A 19,462-nucleotide genomic window follows, 5' to 3' on the forward strand; every position below is an offset into this window, starting at 1 on the left:
AAAGATGCATTAAAATGATCAACATGGACAGTAAAGTCAATGTTACAAAAGTTATTTCAATTTAATGCACAACTTTCTTTTACTATTCATCAAAGAATCTTTCAAAAATTATTGGTTTACTCAAAAATATTGATTATATCAGCATTGATAACAAATATAAATGTTTCTTGATCACCAAATCAGCATATTAGAATGATTTCATCAATGAAATTCAAAATTCAGCTTTGCCACCAGAGGAATAAATTATGTTTTATAATATATTAATATAAAGTTATTTCAAAAATTGTAACGTTTTGATCAAATAAATGCAGCCTTGCTGAACATTCTTTCAAAAATCTTACCTACCATAAAACCTCTGAACAGTTGACTTTCATTTACTTGCAAAATCACAAATGATGTGAATATGAAATGATTCAATGAAGTGAGACAATAATTCACAACACCACCCATTAAATAACTCCATTTACTATGATAGCCATACACTGTATGGGAGTTTTATATAAAAAGTGTGGAGGAGGCTAGAGTCACACAGTAACTCTGTTACATACATACTTACGCTTGCAGGTAATAATAGCACAGGAAAAATAATTCTAAATAATAAAAAAATCTAATTTCTAAAATAGATTCTATTTTATGTGCACCTGGCTTTATCTACTGTGATTATGTCTCAAGATATTTGCAAAGACTCCACACCCTATTGCTTCTGCAAATTCCCCTAGTCAGGACAAATATCTATTTTTTGCAGCACAACACTTCACTGCTACTGTTTATTTCAGATTATTTACAATTGTGCAAGACAGTTCCCTATAATCTATAGGTATGGCTGCAATAGTCCGTTCAAGACCAGACTGGAATAACTATAGCAAAGGACAAGTAGTAGTAGCTAGTAGTTTTAAAACCCCTATATGTATTGTCTTACTATGTCTATACTGTGGTGGTCTCCTCAGTTTGCACAGCCTCCTGAACTGCCTCTTGAACGTAGACTATGAACTGGGATGCATCTTCTCCTTGCGTATACACTGTGACAGTTTTGATGCCCTCCATGTCATCTGAAGATACCACTAGATGGTGCTCTTCTCCCAGGCCCACCGTGGCCTGCTGCAGTGCATCCTGGATCATCATGGCATGATTGGCCTGTGGCTCCTCCTCCTCCACCTAAGATGATGGGACAGAACATTCTTGTTACTAAAGAATTCCCTCGTCCTTGAGTTTAAGGAAAGCTTAATGTTCTAGAGCTTGAAGACATGGTGTACCTTTCAGAGATCCAAAAAGCACATTTATTTAAAATGAAAACGCAAAAATGACTCACAAATGCCTGACGTGACATTAATACCTAAACGCATGTCTCACACATCAATGATTCAAACTGGGTGATTAATTAAATCCAACATTAGAAACAAGCAGCTGAAGTTTATTTTTAACATGGTCTCTGAACATTTCAGATATGTATACAGGATCCAATATTAGACTGTTTAATTCCAAGGGTCAAAGAAAATTAAATCATGACTGCGTAGGTTGAATTTTTTGTTAATACTGGGGTCGGTAAGCTTTTTAAATGTTTTTAAAAGAAGTCTCTTATGCTTATCAAGGCTGCATTTATTTAATCAAAACTACATTAAACATTGTGAAATATTATATTTTAAAACGCATATTTTCTATTTGAATATATTTTTAAATATCAAAGCTGAATTTTCAGCATCATAACTCCAGTCATCAGTGTCACATGATCCTTTAGAAATCATTTTAATATGATAATTTGGTGCTGAAGAAACATTTATTATTATCAATGCTGATAACAGTTGTGCTTCATATTTTTTTGAAAACCGTTCATTTTTTCCCCAGGATACTATGATGAATAGAAAGTTTTAAAAAACATTATTTAATTGAAATATAAATCTTTCGTAACATAACAAATGTCTCTACTGTCATAATTGATCAAATTAATCCATTCTTCCTGAATAAAAGTATTAATTTTATATATTTATAACTTTAGTATATGCAGTGTTGGGAAGGTTACTTTGGAAATGTAATAGGTTACAGATTACAAGTTACTTGATTTAAAATGTAATAAGTAGTGTAACTTTTCAATTACTCTATTAAAGTAATGTAACTTGTTACTTTTAATTACTTTTTGATTACTTTTCTAATTTTCTAATATTTTCAACTGTTAATCATTTTGAAACATTTAAACCAGGCAGAGTTAGCCTTACAGTAGCATTCAACACTGATTACTGTCAGACTTTCAAAATCCTTTATTACTTGAATTAAGATTATAATAAGTAAGGGATAATATACATGATTATTTTGCGATAGCAACTGGCTGAATGTACATTATCTCACTTATTACACAGCTGCTTGATAGATTATTTAGATGTTTTGTGTCAAAATTATTAGACACGAAACACTGATCTGAGCTGAAATATTTGAACACAAAGCTTCCATGAAGAAATCAGTTGCTAGCAAACAGCAAGTTCAAACTAGACATTTTAGGGATATAGTGCAGTCAGTTTTCTTACACAACATTTCACCACATAAATAATTAAGTAGTAGTACTAGTTTGTTAGTTATCTTATAATCTATTACAGTGTACAAAAAATAAAGAAATAAATAACAAATTGTTAGCAGCTGCTTTGTATGAAACAATAGAGCAAGTCCACGATACCAGGATGACAGAATTATGAAATTGTACATATAATATTGAATTAAGCTTTAATATTTTATTAGCTAACCAAATGCAAAGCTTCCGCCAAAAAATGATTAAGCATATAGCACTAACTTAAGTTGCCCCGAATGAGTCTGAGCTGTGTAATAATTTAAAGCACAGCCACCACAAATTCAGACTTTTTTACTTATATTTTTGGGCTTTTTATGCCTTTTATTGTGATAGGACAGTAGAGAGATGACAGGAAATAGCTGGGAGGAGAGAGGGGAGCAGCAAAGGACCTCGAGAGGGGAATCGAACTCGGATCACCATGAGTGCAGTTGCGCTATATGTCTAACTAGATCATAACATAAATAACATCATAACAAGAAATAGTTTAATAGCTATGATACTGGGTTTGAAATCAAATGTTTGCATAGTTATGACAGAAAACACTAGCATCTAACAACGCCTTGGAAAAAACAATCTTAAAAAATAAAGTTTATGCATAAACCCAAATAGGAAATAAAACAGTTATCGAATAAGCCTGTGTCCTATTCTGTGTCCTAAACTCCTGAAACATTGGTGTCTCATTTTAGAGCAATCAATGCAATTTAAAAGAAGTCAATTCAATCTGTAAGTGGGGGTGGGTGGGTGAAAAAAAATCAGATGTAATCCCCTTTGTAATCACTGGCATTTTTCAAAAGTAACTGTAATTTAATTACACATTTTTTATCAGTAACTGTAACTAATTACAATTACATGTATTTTGTAATTAAATTACGTAATTCCATTACATGTAACTAGTTACTCCCCAACACTGAGTATATGGCATGCTATGACCCCCTTAAATTCATATGTGACCCTGGACCACAAAACCAGTCATAAGTAGCACAGGTATATTTGGAGCAATAGCCAACAATACATTGTATTGGTCAAAATTATCAATTTTTATTTTATGCCAAAAATCATTAGGGTATTAAGTAAAGATCATGTTCCATGAAGATATTTTGTAAATTTCCTACTGTAAATATATTAAAACTTAATTTTTGATTAGTTTCACGCATTGCTAAGAAGTTCATTTGGACAACTTTATACTTGATTTTCTCTATATTTGGATTTTTTTTGCACCCTCAGATTCCAGATGTTCAAATAGTTGTATCTTTGCCAAATATTATCCTGTCCTATTTATTCAGCTTTCAGATGATGTATAAATCTCAATTTCAAAAAATTTACCCTAATGACTGAGTTTGTGGTCCTGGGTCACATATATAGACACCATTAATATGGAACAACACACATCTATCATTTGATTATAGGGAGTTACTAAAATGTCCATAAAAGTGAATCCAAACATAGCAAGACAATAAAACTGACTAATCATAAGCAATAATCACATTGCATAAAGTGTAGATGATATATTGTGAACTCAGTAAAATGATATTAGATTTGGTTTGGGCAGCTCTCCAGTCAGCAGTGTTGGGAAGGTTACTTTGGAAATGTAATAGGCTGCAGATTACAAGTTACCCTATTTAAAATGTAGTAAGTAGCTTAACTATTTCAAACACTTTATTAAAGGGGTCATCGGATGCCCATTTTCCACAAGCTGATATGATTCTTTAGGGTCTTAATGAAAAGTCTATAACATGCTTTGGTTAAAATTTCTCAGTGGTAGTATAAAACAACACCCTTTTTACCTTGTCAAAATGAGCTCTGCAAATATCATCCTGTTCTAGTCGAGGCTGCTTTAAATGTTAATGAGCTCTGCTTGTCTAACTTACATCCCTGCTCCGGCATCGAAACAATGGAGGTCGGACTGTTACAACTGATTTAAGGCGGGCCTGAGGTAAGACTCTCATGTCAATCAACTATCGTGGGAGCGGCCTCTGTCGGTGTGACGCCACACTGACAAGCATCTGAGAATGGCTCGATTTGAAAAAGGGGATATTATTTTTACAGATTAATTAAAAACCACTGCATGGATTTGTATCATTATAGGGTAGATTTGTACATACACTGCCAACACACATTAATGTTTAAACAACATGTACAAGTGAACTTTGCATCCGATGACCGGTTTAAAGTACATATTAAACGTACCTGCTCTACAACAGTAACTGTACCAGGAGCCATAGCAACCACTGAAGCCACGGTCGCATCGTGAGTCTCCGAGCCCAGTTCTATGATCTGCTGCAGGATGTTGACAGACGCCTGGTCTAGTCTGTCTCCCGCTGCCGCAGACACCACACCTGAACACAAACAATGAGTTTAGATATGGATGTTACAGAAATGTAACAACTGTTCAAGAAATTAAGCTACTGTTTCTGACCATTTTGTGTGTTGAAGCGCAGGTCCTGCAGAGCGGATACAGCAGTCTCGGTTCCTTGTGGATCCTCAGTCTCAGCTATATGAAGATACTGCATGGCCGGCTCCTCCACTGACTCCACTACCTGAATGAACACAGCAATATGATCAAGAGCGAGTCTAGTAGCATTTATTTCCAAGAATATGTCATGAATTAAGGCCATTTAACAATCAAGCACTGCTTTATAAGTAAGAAAATATATTATCATTGTCAGGATAAGAAAAGGCTGGAGTAATTTGACTATTTTGCTAATATTTTATTAATGATTATTATTTATACAAAAATGAAAATTCTGTCATTGTTTGCTCACCATTATGTCGCTGCAAACCCATAAGACTTTGGTTCATCTTCGGAACACAAATTTAAATATTTTTAATGAAACTTGAGAGCTTTCTGTCCCTTCATTGAAAGCCCAGGTAACCAAAACTTAGAAGATCCAAAAAGGTCATAAAGACATCATAAAATTAATCCATATGAATTAAGCTGTTTAAAGGATTAGTTCACTTCCAAAATAAAAATTTCCTGATAATTTACTCACACCCATGTCATCCAAGATGCTCATGTCTTTCCTTCTTCAGTCGAAAAGAAGGTATTTGAGGTGCAGCTTCAAAGGGCTCTACACAATCCCAGTCGAGGAATAAGGGTCTTATCTAGCAAAACAATCAGTCATTTTCTAAAAAAAAAAAAAAAAACAAAAAAAAAAAAACTACATTTTAACAACAAATACTTGTGTTGCACTGGCTCTGTGATACATGTCTACGACTTCACACATTACATAGTAACGTTGGAAATGTCACCCACGGTTAGTTCTTCGTCTATTTACTTTGGTTCAAAAAGGTAGTATGGGGTGAAAAACTCCAGCTCATTTTCTCCTCCAATTTCAAAATCGTCCAACATCGTTTCACCTTTTTTTTGTAAAGGGTGTTTGGCTTTCTTTGCATATTCACTTTGTAAACCCTGCGCTGGTACTTCCACCTATGTCACATGTTTCCTTTCCAACTTCCCTGTGTAATATGTGATGCTGAGCTAGTGCAAAACAAGCATTTGTGGTTAAAAGGCATATACTTTTTTTTTTTTTTAAGTTTGGACCTTTAACCCATTGACCATCATTGAAGTTCACTATATGGAGAAAAAAACGTTTTCCTCAAAAACCTCAATTTCTTTTTGACTGAAGAAAGAAAGACATGAACATCTTGGATGACATTGGGGTGAGTTAATTATCAGGAAATTTTTATTCTGGAAGTGAACTAATCCTTAAATCCAAGTCTTGTGCAGAGATACGATCATTTATTATCATGAAAAGACTGAATTTAATTTGTGACCTTTTTGGATATTTTATGTTTACGTTACCTAGACTTTTTATGGAGAGCCTTGCAGGTTTTTCTAAAAATATCTTAATTTAACCAAAGTCTTATGATTTTGGAATCACATGAGGATGAGTAAATGATGACCGATTTTTCATTCTTGGATGAATTGTGTGTTTACTGTTATTAATATATTATTTAATATTAAATATTATTGTACAGAACTTCGGGCCAACTTCTATTGCTGTTTTTGCATTTATAAATAAACATGACCTGAACATGACATGACTTTACTAAATGTAACATGTAATTATAATGGAGACTCACCTCCCACTGATTCAGACCCAGACTGTCAGTCTCCACCACTTTGAGACCATGTTTGCTCTTCAGGTGTCTGTTCATTTCCCATTTAGTGCCATAAACGTAATTGCACACAGGACATTTGACTCCACCTGATCACAAATACAGACACTTTTTAATTACTGATGCTGTTTGAGGCAACATTGTATATCTATAAGCAACAGTGTATATGTTAAGCAGTTAATACTGGTTTCTGGTGAGAAAGGACTTGCCTTGCTCTGTCACAGTTTCGGAAGTAGACGCTCCTGTTCCAGCATTGATGTACTGAGCATTGGGATGTTTCTTGTTATAGTGTCTTTTCAGAGAACCTGAAATGTTGCACGAGTAGTGGCACTGCGCACAACGGAAAGGCTGTGAAAGGCAAAACATTGTGCTTTGATGGTGGCTGTAGGACACATGACAACATAAAATAAAAATAGAAGCTTTTGGTGTTACTTTGAAAGAAGCATGTTGCTCCATGTGACGAAGGAGATGCGGTCTCAGTGCAGCAGTGAAGTCACATTCAGTACATCTGAATTGTTTTCCTACAATTATATTCATATTTAGTTTTTGTTACTGTCACAGTATAGTTTGTATTACAGTTCAGTCAACTGAACGCCTTGCAGAATCTGTAAAATGTTACCAAAATAAGAGGGATTAATCAAAATGCATGTTATTTTTTATTTAGTACTGATCTGAAAAAGATATTTTACATAAAGGACATTTACATATAGTCAACAAGAGAAAATAATAGTTGATTTTATAAAAATGACCCCGTTCCAAAATTTTTCACACACTTTATTCTTAATACTGTGTTTTTACCTGAATGATCCACAGCTGTTTTTTTTTTTTTTCTTTTTTGTTTAGTGATAGTTGTTCATAAACAGTTGCACTGCCTGCTGTTCTTCAGAAAAATCCTTTAGGTCCCATAAATTCTTTGTTTTCTCAGCATTTTTGTGAATTTGAACCCTTTCAAACAATGACTTGTATATTTTTGAGATCCATCTTTTCACACTGAGGACAACTGAGGGACTCATATGCAACTATTACAGAAGGTTCAAACGCTCACTGATGCTTTAGAAGTTAACATGGTGCATTAAGAGCTGGGGGGTGAAAACTTTTGAACAGAATAAAGATGTGAACATTTTTCTTATTTTGCCTGAATATCATATTTTTTTCCATTTAGTACTGCCCTTCAGAAGCTACAGAAGATACTTGCATGTTTTCCAGAAGATAAAATAAGTGAAATTTACCCTGATCTTCATATTTAAAAAGTTTTCACCCCCCGGCTCTTAATGCATCATTTTCTTTCTGGAGCATCAGTGAGCGTCTGAAACTCAAGCGTATGTAAACTTTTGAACGGGGTCATTTCTATAAATTCAACTATTATTTTCTCTTGTGGACTATATGTAAACGTCTTTTTTGTGAAATATCAAATAACAAATAACATGCATTTTGTATGATCCCTCTTATTTTGGTAAAATAATTAATATTTTGCAGATTCTGCAAGGTTTATATAAACCTGTATATAGTTTGTACATTTTTCATTGCCCCTCTAGCATCCCCTTGCAGCCTCCAGACCCTAGTTTGATAACCCTGTCCAAGGTGACTTGGAAATACGTCAGATTATGAAGGTCTTGTTGTTTTAAGTACATGAGTCCAAATAAAACCACATGCAGTTGTAAAAACAAAGTAAGAAACCCACCATCTGCTGTGTGCATGAGCTTATGACTTTTCAAAGTGCATTTAGACTTGAACTTTTTTCCACAGAGGTCACAAAGATGTGTTTTCTCAGTACTGTGTCTATTCATGTGGGCTTTGAGGTTGCTTTTACTCCTTGAGGCATAATCACATTGTGAACATTTGTATGGTTTCAGTCCTGGAGACATGAAAAGAACAAAATCAGTACACTAAAACAGTTAATTTAAGTGATAACACGGTATAAAAAAAGACATAAAACCCACCTTCATGAGCCCATATGTGCTGCTGAAGATCTGCCCCATTCCTTGTGAAGAAGCAATCACAGTACGGGCATTTGGAAGCTCGTTTCCCGATCACTCCTTTCACATGTACACGTATTCCCAACGTTTCTGAGATGTAGTTCAACGACACATCTATACAGCAACAGCACATTCATTATTTTAGGGCTGTTGTGGGACATTTCAGAGTGATTGATTTGTTCTTACCTGGATGGTTGCTTTTAATATGAGCTCTAACTTTGTCTTCAGGAACAGACTCTTGACAAACTGGGCATATAAAACTTTTTTTGACCTAAGGATGAGAAAGTAATAAGATGTGATGAAGAAGCAATTGCGCCAGTATCTCGAGAAAAAACAGATTACCAACACTCACTATGTCTGAATGGGTTTTAAGATGAGCCTGAAGCTTGTATTTGTCAGGTGTACAGTACTGGCATCCATCAGAGGGACACTTCAGCAGGATGTCTGAATGTCTCTGGATGACGTGGCGCTTCAGGCAGTTTTTAGTGATGGAGGAATAATTGCACTGAGAACAATAATGGAGGTGCTCTTTCGTGTGCGTTCGCACATGCGTATTGTAGTGCACCTGATACCAGAAAAGCTTACCTGTTGAAGGAACGTTACAAAGAGTTATAGAGAGATTGAAGTGCGATATTCGTAGATAATAGATGAGGGATGCCCAATCCTGGTCCTGCAGATCTACCTACATGCAGGGTTCATTTCTCATTTTCATTGAGAAACTTCCCCCTTGATTTTTTGACATATAAGAAGTCACTGTGGTATAAAAACATCCTGTGAGTTTCAGAACTCAAAACATTCTTGTTAGTCTAAAAACAGCTTATATCGAAGCCAATCTGCCAGGCTGTGGAATGTGCTACTCTATGACGTAATAGTGTGGCTAAACACTGCCTCCACAGAAGAAGATCAACGCCTGCTTCTACATCACTGCCTGTTTATCCCCGCCCACCAATTCACAAATGCAAGGTAAATAACATGAGAGGCAAACGCAGGTCTATGCAGAAACCAAACAATAAAGATGGGTCCGAAGACAACGAGATGCTGTGCTAAGTTGTGAAAAAAGAGGAAACTAGGAAAGAGTGGATAAACTTTATTTTAATGAAGTTCCAGACCATGTCAGTAAGAACATGGGGCCACTTTTGCGCTTGTCAAACTACTGGTATTTGCGCCATTAAAAAGCATGTCTTAAACTATTTTGCACTTGCAATGGCTGCAATTGTTGTAGCTAGGAGGAGGCACTGTAGAGAAGAGAAGGGAGAGGATTTTCTCCACACGTATTAAATTATTTGGAATGCCAGAAGAGCACATTATCCGAACATATCATTTGCCAAGCCATGTTATTTTTAATTTGCTTCAGGAAATAAAAGACGACTTTGAATGCTCAACTAGGAAAAGTCAATATCAGGTCTATCAAAACTTCTTGCAACCCTTAATTTTTTGGCTTCTGGTTCTTTTTTAGCGTACTGTGGCTTCTTTATTTCTTTATTTGCGACTACGCTCATTTGCGCTGCGCTTGGTACATTGCATTGGTCGATATGTAAATGAGACGTCGCATGTGTATTCTTTAATTTGCATGTTGTTAGTAAATCACCCACAGAAATTTCCAGGGCCATCGGTGCTGTTTCGGAATTGCGCTCTGTTTAGTAAAACTGGCCCTCGGTCCTGGCCCACTTCATTTTGTTGCGGATTCGTTTACAAACAAGGGAGAAATCAATGTGGGGTTTTCAGAAAGATTTAAACTAAAAGACGATGCTGTGCCGACAATAACGTCGTACCACACAAGCATGAGTAACTGTTTTTATTACGTGGTCACTATTGCTTTGTTAGTTATTACAAATGGTTTGATATGTTCTGAGTATTTAAGCGTTTTTAACCTAAATCACAGCAGTGCCCATCTATAAAGATGTAGGCTGTAAAACATACACAAGTGTTAGCCAATCATAGCAGTGGGTATTTACTTCCAAATCTACAATCCGCCACAGCTATTCAAACAGAGCATTTTGATGAGGGGATCAAAACAGGACAGAAAATAGTCTATTACTTCTAAATTACGATGCGTTTTTGATGTAAACATTTTGATAACATTGCAAGTTGAACTTGGAGAACAGTACCAAATAAATAAGAAAAGGCGGTTCATGACCTGTTTTAATTAGCTGGTTGTTTAATCAGGGTTTGATCTGAGCTGAACTTTGTAAAATAGTAGGATCTCCTGGAACAGGACTGGGCACCCCTGTATTATAGTAGATATTAGATAGTCATACCGCAGTATTCACATTCAAGGTCTCCGTACACTTTCCGAATTCGTTCAAACACTTCCATGTTAAGCTGTCGTTTTTGCATCTGCTCTACAATCCGCTTAAAAGCAGATATTTCTTCTTCCTCTGAACTGAGTAAGTCCTCATCGGCAATAGTTTGTGGAGCAATCGCCTCTTCCTCAGTCTGAGGAAATGTATCCTTTGATACTAGATGCTCGGAGTGCGTTTGTGCTTTTTCAGACGTCAAAGGTGCAGTTTCTTGAGCATGAATTTGATCTTCTGTCATACTGCACTCTATTTTAATTTGATCATCTGGAAGTCTCTGGGCATTTATCACATCTTCTTGTGTTTGTGCTACCGCAGATGTGTCTGAAACAGGATTTTCATCCTGTGAGTTCTGTACGAGAAGGTCTGAATCCACTACTAAATTATCAGAGCATTGAGTTTGAAGCTCCTCTTGAGCCATGCAAGTAATTTCTGTGGTTAACAGCTCCTGGGCGTTAAGCTGCGAAAGCTCTTCTGTGATCTTAAGCTCATCCTGGTTCAACATGTCCTTCTGAATGTCATCGCCTGGTTTGAGCAAGCAAAAGCTGGAGTTGATGGAGTCTGCAAACGCAGAGGGTTCATCCGATTCCGGGTGAAACTCTCTGAGATGCGACCTCAGTCGCACAGAGCTGACAAATTTTTCCTGGCAAATGGCACACACGTAGATGAAGGGATGCTTTCGGATGTGGGCTTGCAAGGCTTGGTATTTGGTCGAGCCGTGATCACATAGTTCGCAGCCGAAGGGTCTCTTGTTGCCGTGAACCATCATGTGACGGTCGCGCTCGAGCTCGTTCTTGAACTTGCGGTCACATATTTGGCAGTTGTACAGAAGCTGTCTCTTGCCCTCCCTGGTCTGGAGGCTGTACTCATTGTAGGAGTCCTGTACTTTCTTGTCGTTCATGTCGTGAGTCTCACGGATGTGTTTAAGAAGGTTCTTCACGTCTGAGTATTTTTTCTTGCAGAATCGGCAGTGCTGCTTGATCTTCTTGTGCACTCGCTCTACGTGCACTTTGAGGTGTCCTTTACTGAGGCAATTAAATGAGCACAGCTCACAGCTGAATTTCTCACCGGTGTGTTTCCGCATGTGAACGCTAAGATTGGCCTTTATAGCGCTGGCGTAGTCACACTGCGGACACTTGAATGGTTTCTCATTGGTGTGGATTCTTAAGTGAGCCTGCAGTGAATGTTTGAACTTGAAGACTTTATTGCAGTATTCACATGTGAAGATTTTAAGCTGCGTCTGTCCTAACCTGTGCAGAGAGATATGATTTGTTAAAATTAATGTAAACTCTAAAAAATGCTGGAATATTTTTAAACCAAATGCTGGATTTAGCTTGTTGGGTCATTTTATTGGGTTGTTTTTAATATTTTTTTCCAGGTGCTGGGTAGTTTTTCTTTAACTTAACTGCTGGGTTAGTTACAGTCAGTGCGCGGGATGTTTGCATCCTCTACAGCGGTTCCCAGCGCAACAGATTTGGTGCACTTTTTAAGCTAAATAAAGGTTTGTATACATTTGATTTCATGTATAAAGTCTTTACTGTGCTGTAAATTATACTATACTGCGCAACACAACATACAAGGATGCGATCATTCAGCTGAATCAGCAGCGATTGTTTCGCATGATGGAAATGCCTTTTTCCTTGCATAACATAAACTCATTTTATTCGTTATAATACAAAATTTTATTTAATTTGATGTTTAAATACGTTCTCTGCTCTCTGTGCTGTTTGTTTATGGGCAGGTTATGGAGTCACGGGATCTTTCAGATACGAGTTTAAACGCGAGGTGGCAGTCTGAGGTTCGTAGTTCCTCCAGTGAACATCACTGGCTCAGATTTCAGCAACACACTGGCATGAGAATTAGCACTATTTCTGTGAAAAGGAATTAGAGAGAACGGCTGAATACACAAATTAAAATGCTTCTTTTAAATGTTGCCTTTTTTATTTCTGTAATGCTTGTTAAATGAGTTTAAATATATGTAATATTGTAAATTATGCTGTATTCACCCAAACAAGTTAAATTTGTCTTCAGTTTGTTTTTTCAAAGTTCTAATTTTGTCCATGGGTGGTTTTATCGACTTTTTATTATTGCTGTTTCAAGTAATTCTGTCTGTGAGTTTTAATTTCCAGCCAATTTTAAGCCAGTAATATAATAATTTTAAACAATAGTTGACCTAAAAACACAACCCATGTTTGGTAAAAACATTTAACCCAACCAGCTGAGTTCAAATAACCCAGCATATGTTCTGTCCAATTTTTTAACCCAGCATTTTTTTGAGTGTACCAAATAATTTCACAAGATAAGCACAAATGCAACAACTTTTATATGTCAGATTACTTTCATTACTATGATTTTTTTTTCATTACTTTCATAACTACTTTCATTAACAATTTTCACAACTTCTTCAGTTATTTTTGACGACTAGTTAGGGATTTAAAAAATGTTAGCAATAGATTAAATGAATTCATTAATTAATACAAATAATATAAGTAAAACAAGTCATTTCTAAACATTACACAATTAGAAAAATACTAGTATATATACTAGGGATGGGTTTTGACATAAATTTCACAATTCGATTCTGATTCACAATCTTGCTGTTCGTTTTGATTTCAAAATTTAATTTGATATTGATAAATTTTCTCAAGAAAAAAATTCTCTTAACTAACACTGTAAAATATACATGAAAGTCAGTTGGTACTACATTACTATAATATGAAGGTTTAAATTAACTGCTCTTCTCTTAAACTGAGAACTGCACCAAAATGGCATTTATTGTTTGAATGCTGTAATAAAAGGAACAGAATTTGAAATCTGAGACTTTGTTTCAAATCAAAAGTAATAAAGCACAAAGCTTATTGCAATATTTTGGATGGGAGGTGCACTACAATGTTCTGTTCACTGAAAACTGAAAATCGATATTGTTCCGTAAAAATGAGAATCAATTAAAATCAAGAAATCAATATATACAGTTTTTTTTACCTAGACCTAATACATACTATAGGGGAGATTTTTTTAATTTCCATGAGTTCTCTTGGCCTGGAAATCACAATTTTAAAATTCTAAACTGCTTCTTCTTTTCCTCTAAAGCGTAAATGTTTCTAAAGTAATACAATGGCAGAATAATTGTATCTTAATACTCTGTCCTTTGGTGCTTCTACAATTTCACTAGATTTGTAAATCAAAAGTTCCATTTTTATGTGGAAAACCATGAAATAGTAACCTGTTTGATTTGAGGGGCGCTTCATAAGCAGCTTGCTGAATGGCATATTCCTGGTATCCCCTTTTCATTGCTGCCTCCTGGGAACCTGCATCTGCAACCGTCTGGGTGGATGGTTCAGCTGGAGCTGCTTCAATAGGAACTATCTTAGAGGCACCTGCAATAAAGCAAAACTTACAGTCAATTTCATTATTTCACTCAACTATTAGAGCACCTAACATTAAATGTACATCTCACCAGGCATAGCCTCGTGACTGGTAAGGACCACACTAATAATAGGGTTTTTGTTGCCGCTTGCTGATTCAGGGTCCTTAGCACTGGACAGCTTATCTGTCCGCATCGCTCGAGCCTTCTTTGGTGTCCTCTCTTTCTCCTCCTCTCCATCACTGATTTTATTTGCATCAGTATTATTACCTGGACAACAAAGTTGACAGGTGAAACATTGATAAAGCAGAAAGAGCTATTAGCTTTGGCATGAATTTGTACCATTATACTCTTCTTCATCAGCAGCCTCTTTCAGTCCTACGAAGCAAATGTGTTTGGAAATCTGTCGCCTGTTGCTAAACACACGATTGCATTTCTTGCACTCCAGATCACTGCCATCCTCACTTGGCTCTTCAGCTACTGTCAGCGGTTGAATTTCAGTGGACTCTTTCTCCTGATTGGGTTTTTTCTGGACCTTTTCTGGTTGGACTTTCTTAGTAGAGCCTTTTGGTCTTCCACGCTTTCTTTTCACAACAACTTCTGCAAGATAGAAGACATTCTTGTTTTTCAATACTTTTTAACATAAGATAATACAGCCTTCATCAAGTTATGAAATTTAAGCTTAAATCAGCTTAAACTGGAAACTCACCTTACTCTCAGTGTTTGGATCTTAATAATGCCCAATACAGGCTGATTTCTGTTCAAAGCTGCTTACCTGAACTCTGTGGCTCCTGAGTTGTTAAAGGCTTAAGTGCTATAATAAAAGTGTCAGGATCACCTCCTTCATTGGAGTGAGTCTCATTAACATGAGACAGCAGCAGTGGTTTACTGGGAGAGAACAAGTTGCATATTTTGCACATGAAGACTGATGAACCATCTGTGAATATAAAAACAGCAGACTTAAGTGTTTATTTGGTTTATTATTTGTATTAAGCAGTATCAAGTATGTGTATCCTTGAAAAAGTAGCATACTACTAAGCATCACGTTTGTCAAAAAATATCTATATGTGACCCTGGACCACAAAACCAGTCTTAAGTAGCATATATTTGTATTTTTTAAGTATTATAAGTAGCATATATTTGTAGCAATAGCCGAAAATACATTGTATGGGTCAAAGTTATAGATTTTTCTTTTATGCCAAAAATCATTAGGATATTAAGTAAAGATTATGTTTCATAAAGATATTTTGTACATTTCCTACTGTAAATATATCAAAACTTATTTTTTGATTAGTAATATGCATTACTAAGAACTTAATTTGAACAACTTTAAAGGCGATTTTCTCAATATTTAGATTTTTCTGCACCCTTAGATTCCAGATTTTCAAATAGTTGTATCTCAGCCAAATATTGTCCTATCCTAACTAACCATACATCAACAGAAAATTATTCAGCTTTCAGATGGTTGACTCTTATGACTGGTTTTGTGGTCCAGGCGTTTTTTGGTTATTCTTTGAATCCAATCCCTTCTAACTTTAAATTTATTATTAATCTGTTGCTATATCTTGCCAAATTTTATAAGTGTATATTTTCAAAGAAAACTCCTTCCTTTTTTATTTTCAGGAAAGATTTTGATACTGCATGTAAGACTCATGGTGTGATTCTTATAAATTAACATATGCTTTGGATTAATGTATGTAACCCTCAGTTCTTATTTCTCTTCTGCATTTGTAATTTTTATTGTCTTACTGCATAATAATAATAAAAAACAACAACAGCATACTACTAAGCAGGCTGCAATAGGTAAATTATATAAGGCTCTAATGATACGTAATATCTAACCCTATTTAGTTCCATTTATTTATTATTAATCTTCACCAAACCTCAAATCTAGATAATTCCAAAAATTACGTACCTGTAATTAGATTCGATTACATTTTTAAATATTTTCATAATCAGACTACAGGTACTTTTTTATGGATTACATGATTACATATTATTTATACAATAGCAATAAATTATTCAGAATTTTCTCTTTTTCATCTTTTAAATTTTCCTTTCTAAAACCGCCTACCGCTTACACACATTCAGAAAGTCTTCCAGTTCTGTGGATATTTACACAGAGACCAGTCATTTGTCGGGTGGCGACACAGCATTTGACCACTGATTTACAAAAATCGTTTTAGGTTTAAGAAGTGTTTCAAAATTCCATCAACTACTGACGAATGCATTGATTTTTATTTAAACTATAACGGTAGGTTATTTAACTATGTATTTCAATGACTTTTAAAAGCCTTTGTCTTTCAAACATTTTAAAATGCACAAATTCTTAAACTTTTTTTTGTCATCTGGTCTTTTTTTAAATTAATATATTTACTTGAAGTACCCCTGAGATTTTAAAGTAAGTATTTTAAGTATTAAGTAAACTACCACATTTGCATGTTCATTGCTTCTCTGAGGTTGGTTATTGTCACATGACATGCAGGTAAACAAATAAAATACTTTCTTTTAAGTAAGTTTTTATTTAAGTTGATTTTAAAATGATTTATTTTAATGTAGTTCCTTCACAAATATTGTTAATAACAACAAATAGAATATGTTTTCTTACTCTTTATATTTTTGTCAAAATATTACAAGATTATCCTATTTAAATCAATGTGATAAACAAGTTAGATCAAAAGTAATCTAAAAGTAATCTGATTATATTACCTAAAATGTGTAATGTAATGCATTACGTTACTAACTACAATTTTTGTCATGTAATTTGGAATCAGTAACGAATTACATTTTGTAAGTAATCTATCGTTACCCAGCTCTGATATTTGACATGATGCAATAAATATGTCACGACGCAACAATACATTTTGACAAACCCGTTACTGCACACCAAGGTCGATTTTTCCAAAAGCAAATACGTGTTATGTAACTGTTATTTATATTGCTAAACCTCTAGTTTTTTCAAAACGAAACCAGTAATATTCCCTGCCATCTCATTTTTGTAAACTCGAGACCAGTTTCGTGTTTTTCTCTTCGGCACTGGAACTAGTTTTCATTAAATAAGACGATGTCTATACTCAAAGTGCTGTAAAGAGTATTATTTCAACAAAGGACTATAAACAGCGAGCATAAAACTGAATTTCCATACAAAGCACCTTCTGGCAAAAGTTACTTGTGCAGCTGCAAGCCACTAGTTTTACCTAATTTATTTGTCTCCTTATCGAATCGTCGGAACTAGCCGTTTCCTCGGAGCGCAGTTATCCTAAAAATCACGTTTGTGCTTACCTGCTTGCACGGTGTCCATTCTTTTTAAACCAGCAATAGGTAAAAAGCCCTCGAAAATGATTTAACCGTTGTTTGTATTGCCAGAGCGCAATTTAAACGCATTCATTATACTTAAATTACTTCTGCAGAGGTTTCTGTCGAATCTGCGAAAACAAATATGGCGGATGGATCTTCGTCTTCAAGGGAAAAAAAAGCGTCCGTGTAGAAATGCGCGCCACCTGCGGCCTGGAGTTCATTGGAGATGGATTTTGGAGGTTAAACTCGCTGTACGACATTCAGACATTTTTCTTAAAGTGAACAGAATGTTTAAACCCTTATCAAAGTGAGAAAAGCCAACATGTAAAGGCCAACGCGGGCCGTTATGGATTAGTATAGCAACTCGACACCTCAACAAGAGCGTCAGTCAAATCAATAAATATTAATAACAACAAGAAACATTAATTTAATTCAAATGTTTATTTTGATAAATCACATTCACAAAACAGAGAATATATTCGACTTAAAATATATTCGCGTTAAAGTCAAGTAACGTTATATTCCTAAATGACAGAGCAGCTCCAGTCAGTCACAGCAAACACCCTCCCCCCAGCCTCATTTGCAGATTACAGCTGAGTGTAGGATGTTTACAACGACTACACTGGAATAGTAGCAAAAAAACATCATAGATAAACAAGCATCAGTGTTATTAAGTTGTTACACAACATTTAGGACGCAGCACTGTTTAATTACACACTTATATTATGAGGAAATAACTGGACGATGGCAGCAAACATCCAACTGAAAGCTTGTTTTACGTATAGCACAGCTTCCAGTCGGGGATGTTTACAGGCATGAACAACCAGCATATGAAAACGACAATGAATGTCAAACATAATTCTTTTCTTAAGTCTACCATGGAAATGTTTGTGGTGAGTTTGCCGCCCCCTACAGTCCACACGAGGAGTGAAAATACAGCAGAAGCCGAGTTGAAAGTTAAAGGTCCTCACGTCAATGACAAAGGGACCGCGATGAGGATGAAGACCTTGCAGATATGAACAGTGTCACGGTCTAATCACAGATATTTAATGCGAACAATCGCATACCATGTTTGCGTATAAGTTATTTTTTATCATCTTTAACGCAAGTTATTAATTTAAAACAACAACAGCTGGAAGTGCGGTCTCTATGTGTGAGCATCACCGTAAATAACAGTCGTACGCGACCCGAGTTTGAGCGAAACCAAACAATGATAATAACAACAAACACTCGTGTTTGTAGCCTGACATTGGGTCAACCTTGTTTCTCTGCTTGGGAACAAGGAAATCGGTCATTTTTGAAGCAGTCTCAAACACAAACGACCGTGCGAAAAGAGTTAATATAATAAGAAGAACTTGCACTAAGTAAGCCTGGGTTGCTACCAGCTACCAAGTTGGGTGAAGAGGAAGCAAGCAGTCAAGCTATAGCTTCACTGCATTTCACCCTCACAAAAGCGATCGAGAGCCATCCAGGCGTTTGGTTCGTGTCTAACACAGCTCTGAGAGTTAGCAAAAGTCATCTGTCTTTAAACGGAACAACACAGCACGGCTAACTAACGGTAGCTATGCTCTACAGCTTTGCTCCAATTTAGACAAAACTAGCATGGACTGTCCTTCCCGCCGCACCAGTACCTCGTAACATATGGGTATCCTGTTCAATTTAGACAAAGCACCGCCGTTCAAGCGATAACGCGATTAAACCGCAGTTTATTACTGTGATTTCCTCCGGCTTTTTGCTGCAAAAAACCCTTTAGTCTCCGCCATTCCGAGCCTGTTTCCTTCCGTCTCTGGCTTGTCTTTAGTTTGACCTTTAGTTACCCGACACTAATATTGACGTAATTGTCATGGTAACAGGA

At 35.8% G+C, this 19,462-nt stretch overlaps 1 protein-coding gene across 4 annotated transcripts; it reads right to left on the reverse strand.

The window, feature by feature from the left end:
• Nucleotides 1-437: 437 nt before the first annotated feature.
• LOC127178272 (zinc finger protein ZFAT-like) lies at nt 438-19,408 on the reverse strand. Of its 4 annotated transcripts, none has more exons than XM_051131020.1 (16): nt 19,239-19,408; nt 15,086-15,247; nt 14,653-14,910; nt 14,404-14,580; nt 14,170-14,323; nt 10,908-12,196; nt 9,002-9,234; nt 8,836-8,920; nt 8,614-8,763; nt 8,355-8,528; nt 7,106-7,194; nt 6,883-7,021; nt 6,638-6,762; nt 4,971-5,091; nt 4,742-4,890; nt 438-1,155 (listed from the first exon to the last, which is right to left on the reverse strand). In XM_051131020.1, the coding sequence occupies exons 1-16, from the start codon at nt 19,246-19,248 to the stop codon at nt 925-927; spliced, it is 3,546 nt and encodes a 1,181-aa protein (XP_050986977.1). In that variant the 5' UTR covers nt 19,249-19,408; the 3' UTR covers nt 438-924. The 4 variants fall into 4 exon arrangements, with proteins under 4 accessions (XP_050986977.1, XP_050986978.1, XP_050986979.1 ...); XM_051131021.1 differs by lacking the exon at nt 19,239-19,408 and adding an exon at nt 17,508-17,566; XM_051131022.1 differs by lacking the exon at nt 19,239-19,408 and adding an exon at nt 17,463-17,501.
• Between the last annotated feature and the right edge of the window lie 54 nt (nt 19,409-19,462).

Source organism: Labeo rohita, chromosome 16 (genome assembly GCF_022985175.1).
Source record: "Labeo rohita strain BAU-BD-2019 chromosome 16, IGBB_LRoh.1.0, whole genome shotgun sequence".
Classification (NCBI taxonomy): domain Eukaryota; kingdom Metazoa; phylum Chordata; class Actinopteri; order Cypriniformes; family Cyprinidae; genus Labeo; species Labeo rohita.

What these genes read in the sequence shown, in the direction of transcription:
- LOC127178272 (XM_051131019.1), bottom strand. An exon ending in TGATGAAGAAGAGTATAATG is followed by an intron (nt 14,581 to 14,652) that starts GTACAAATTCAT and finishes TTTGTTGTCCAG; the next exon opens with GTAATAATACTGATGCAAAT. An exon ending in CAGTCACGAGGCTATGCCTG is followed by an intron (nt 14,324 to 14,403) that starts GTGAGATGTACA and finishes GCTTTATTGCAG; the next exon opens with GTGCCTCTAAGATAGTTCCT.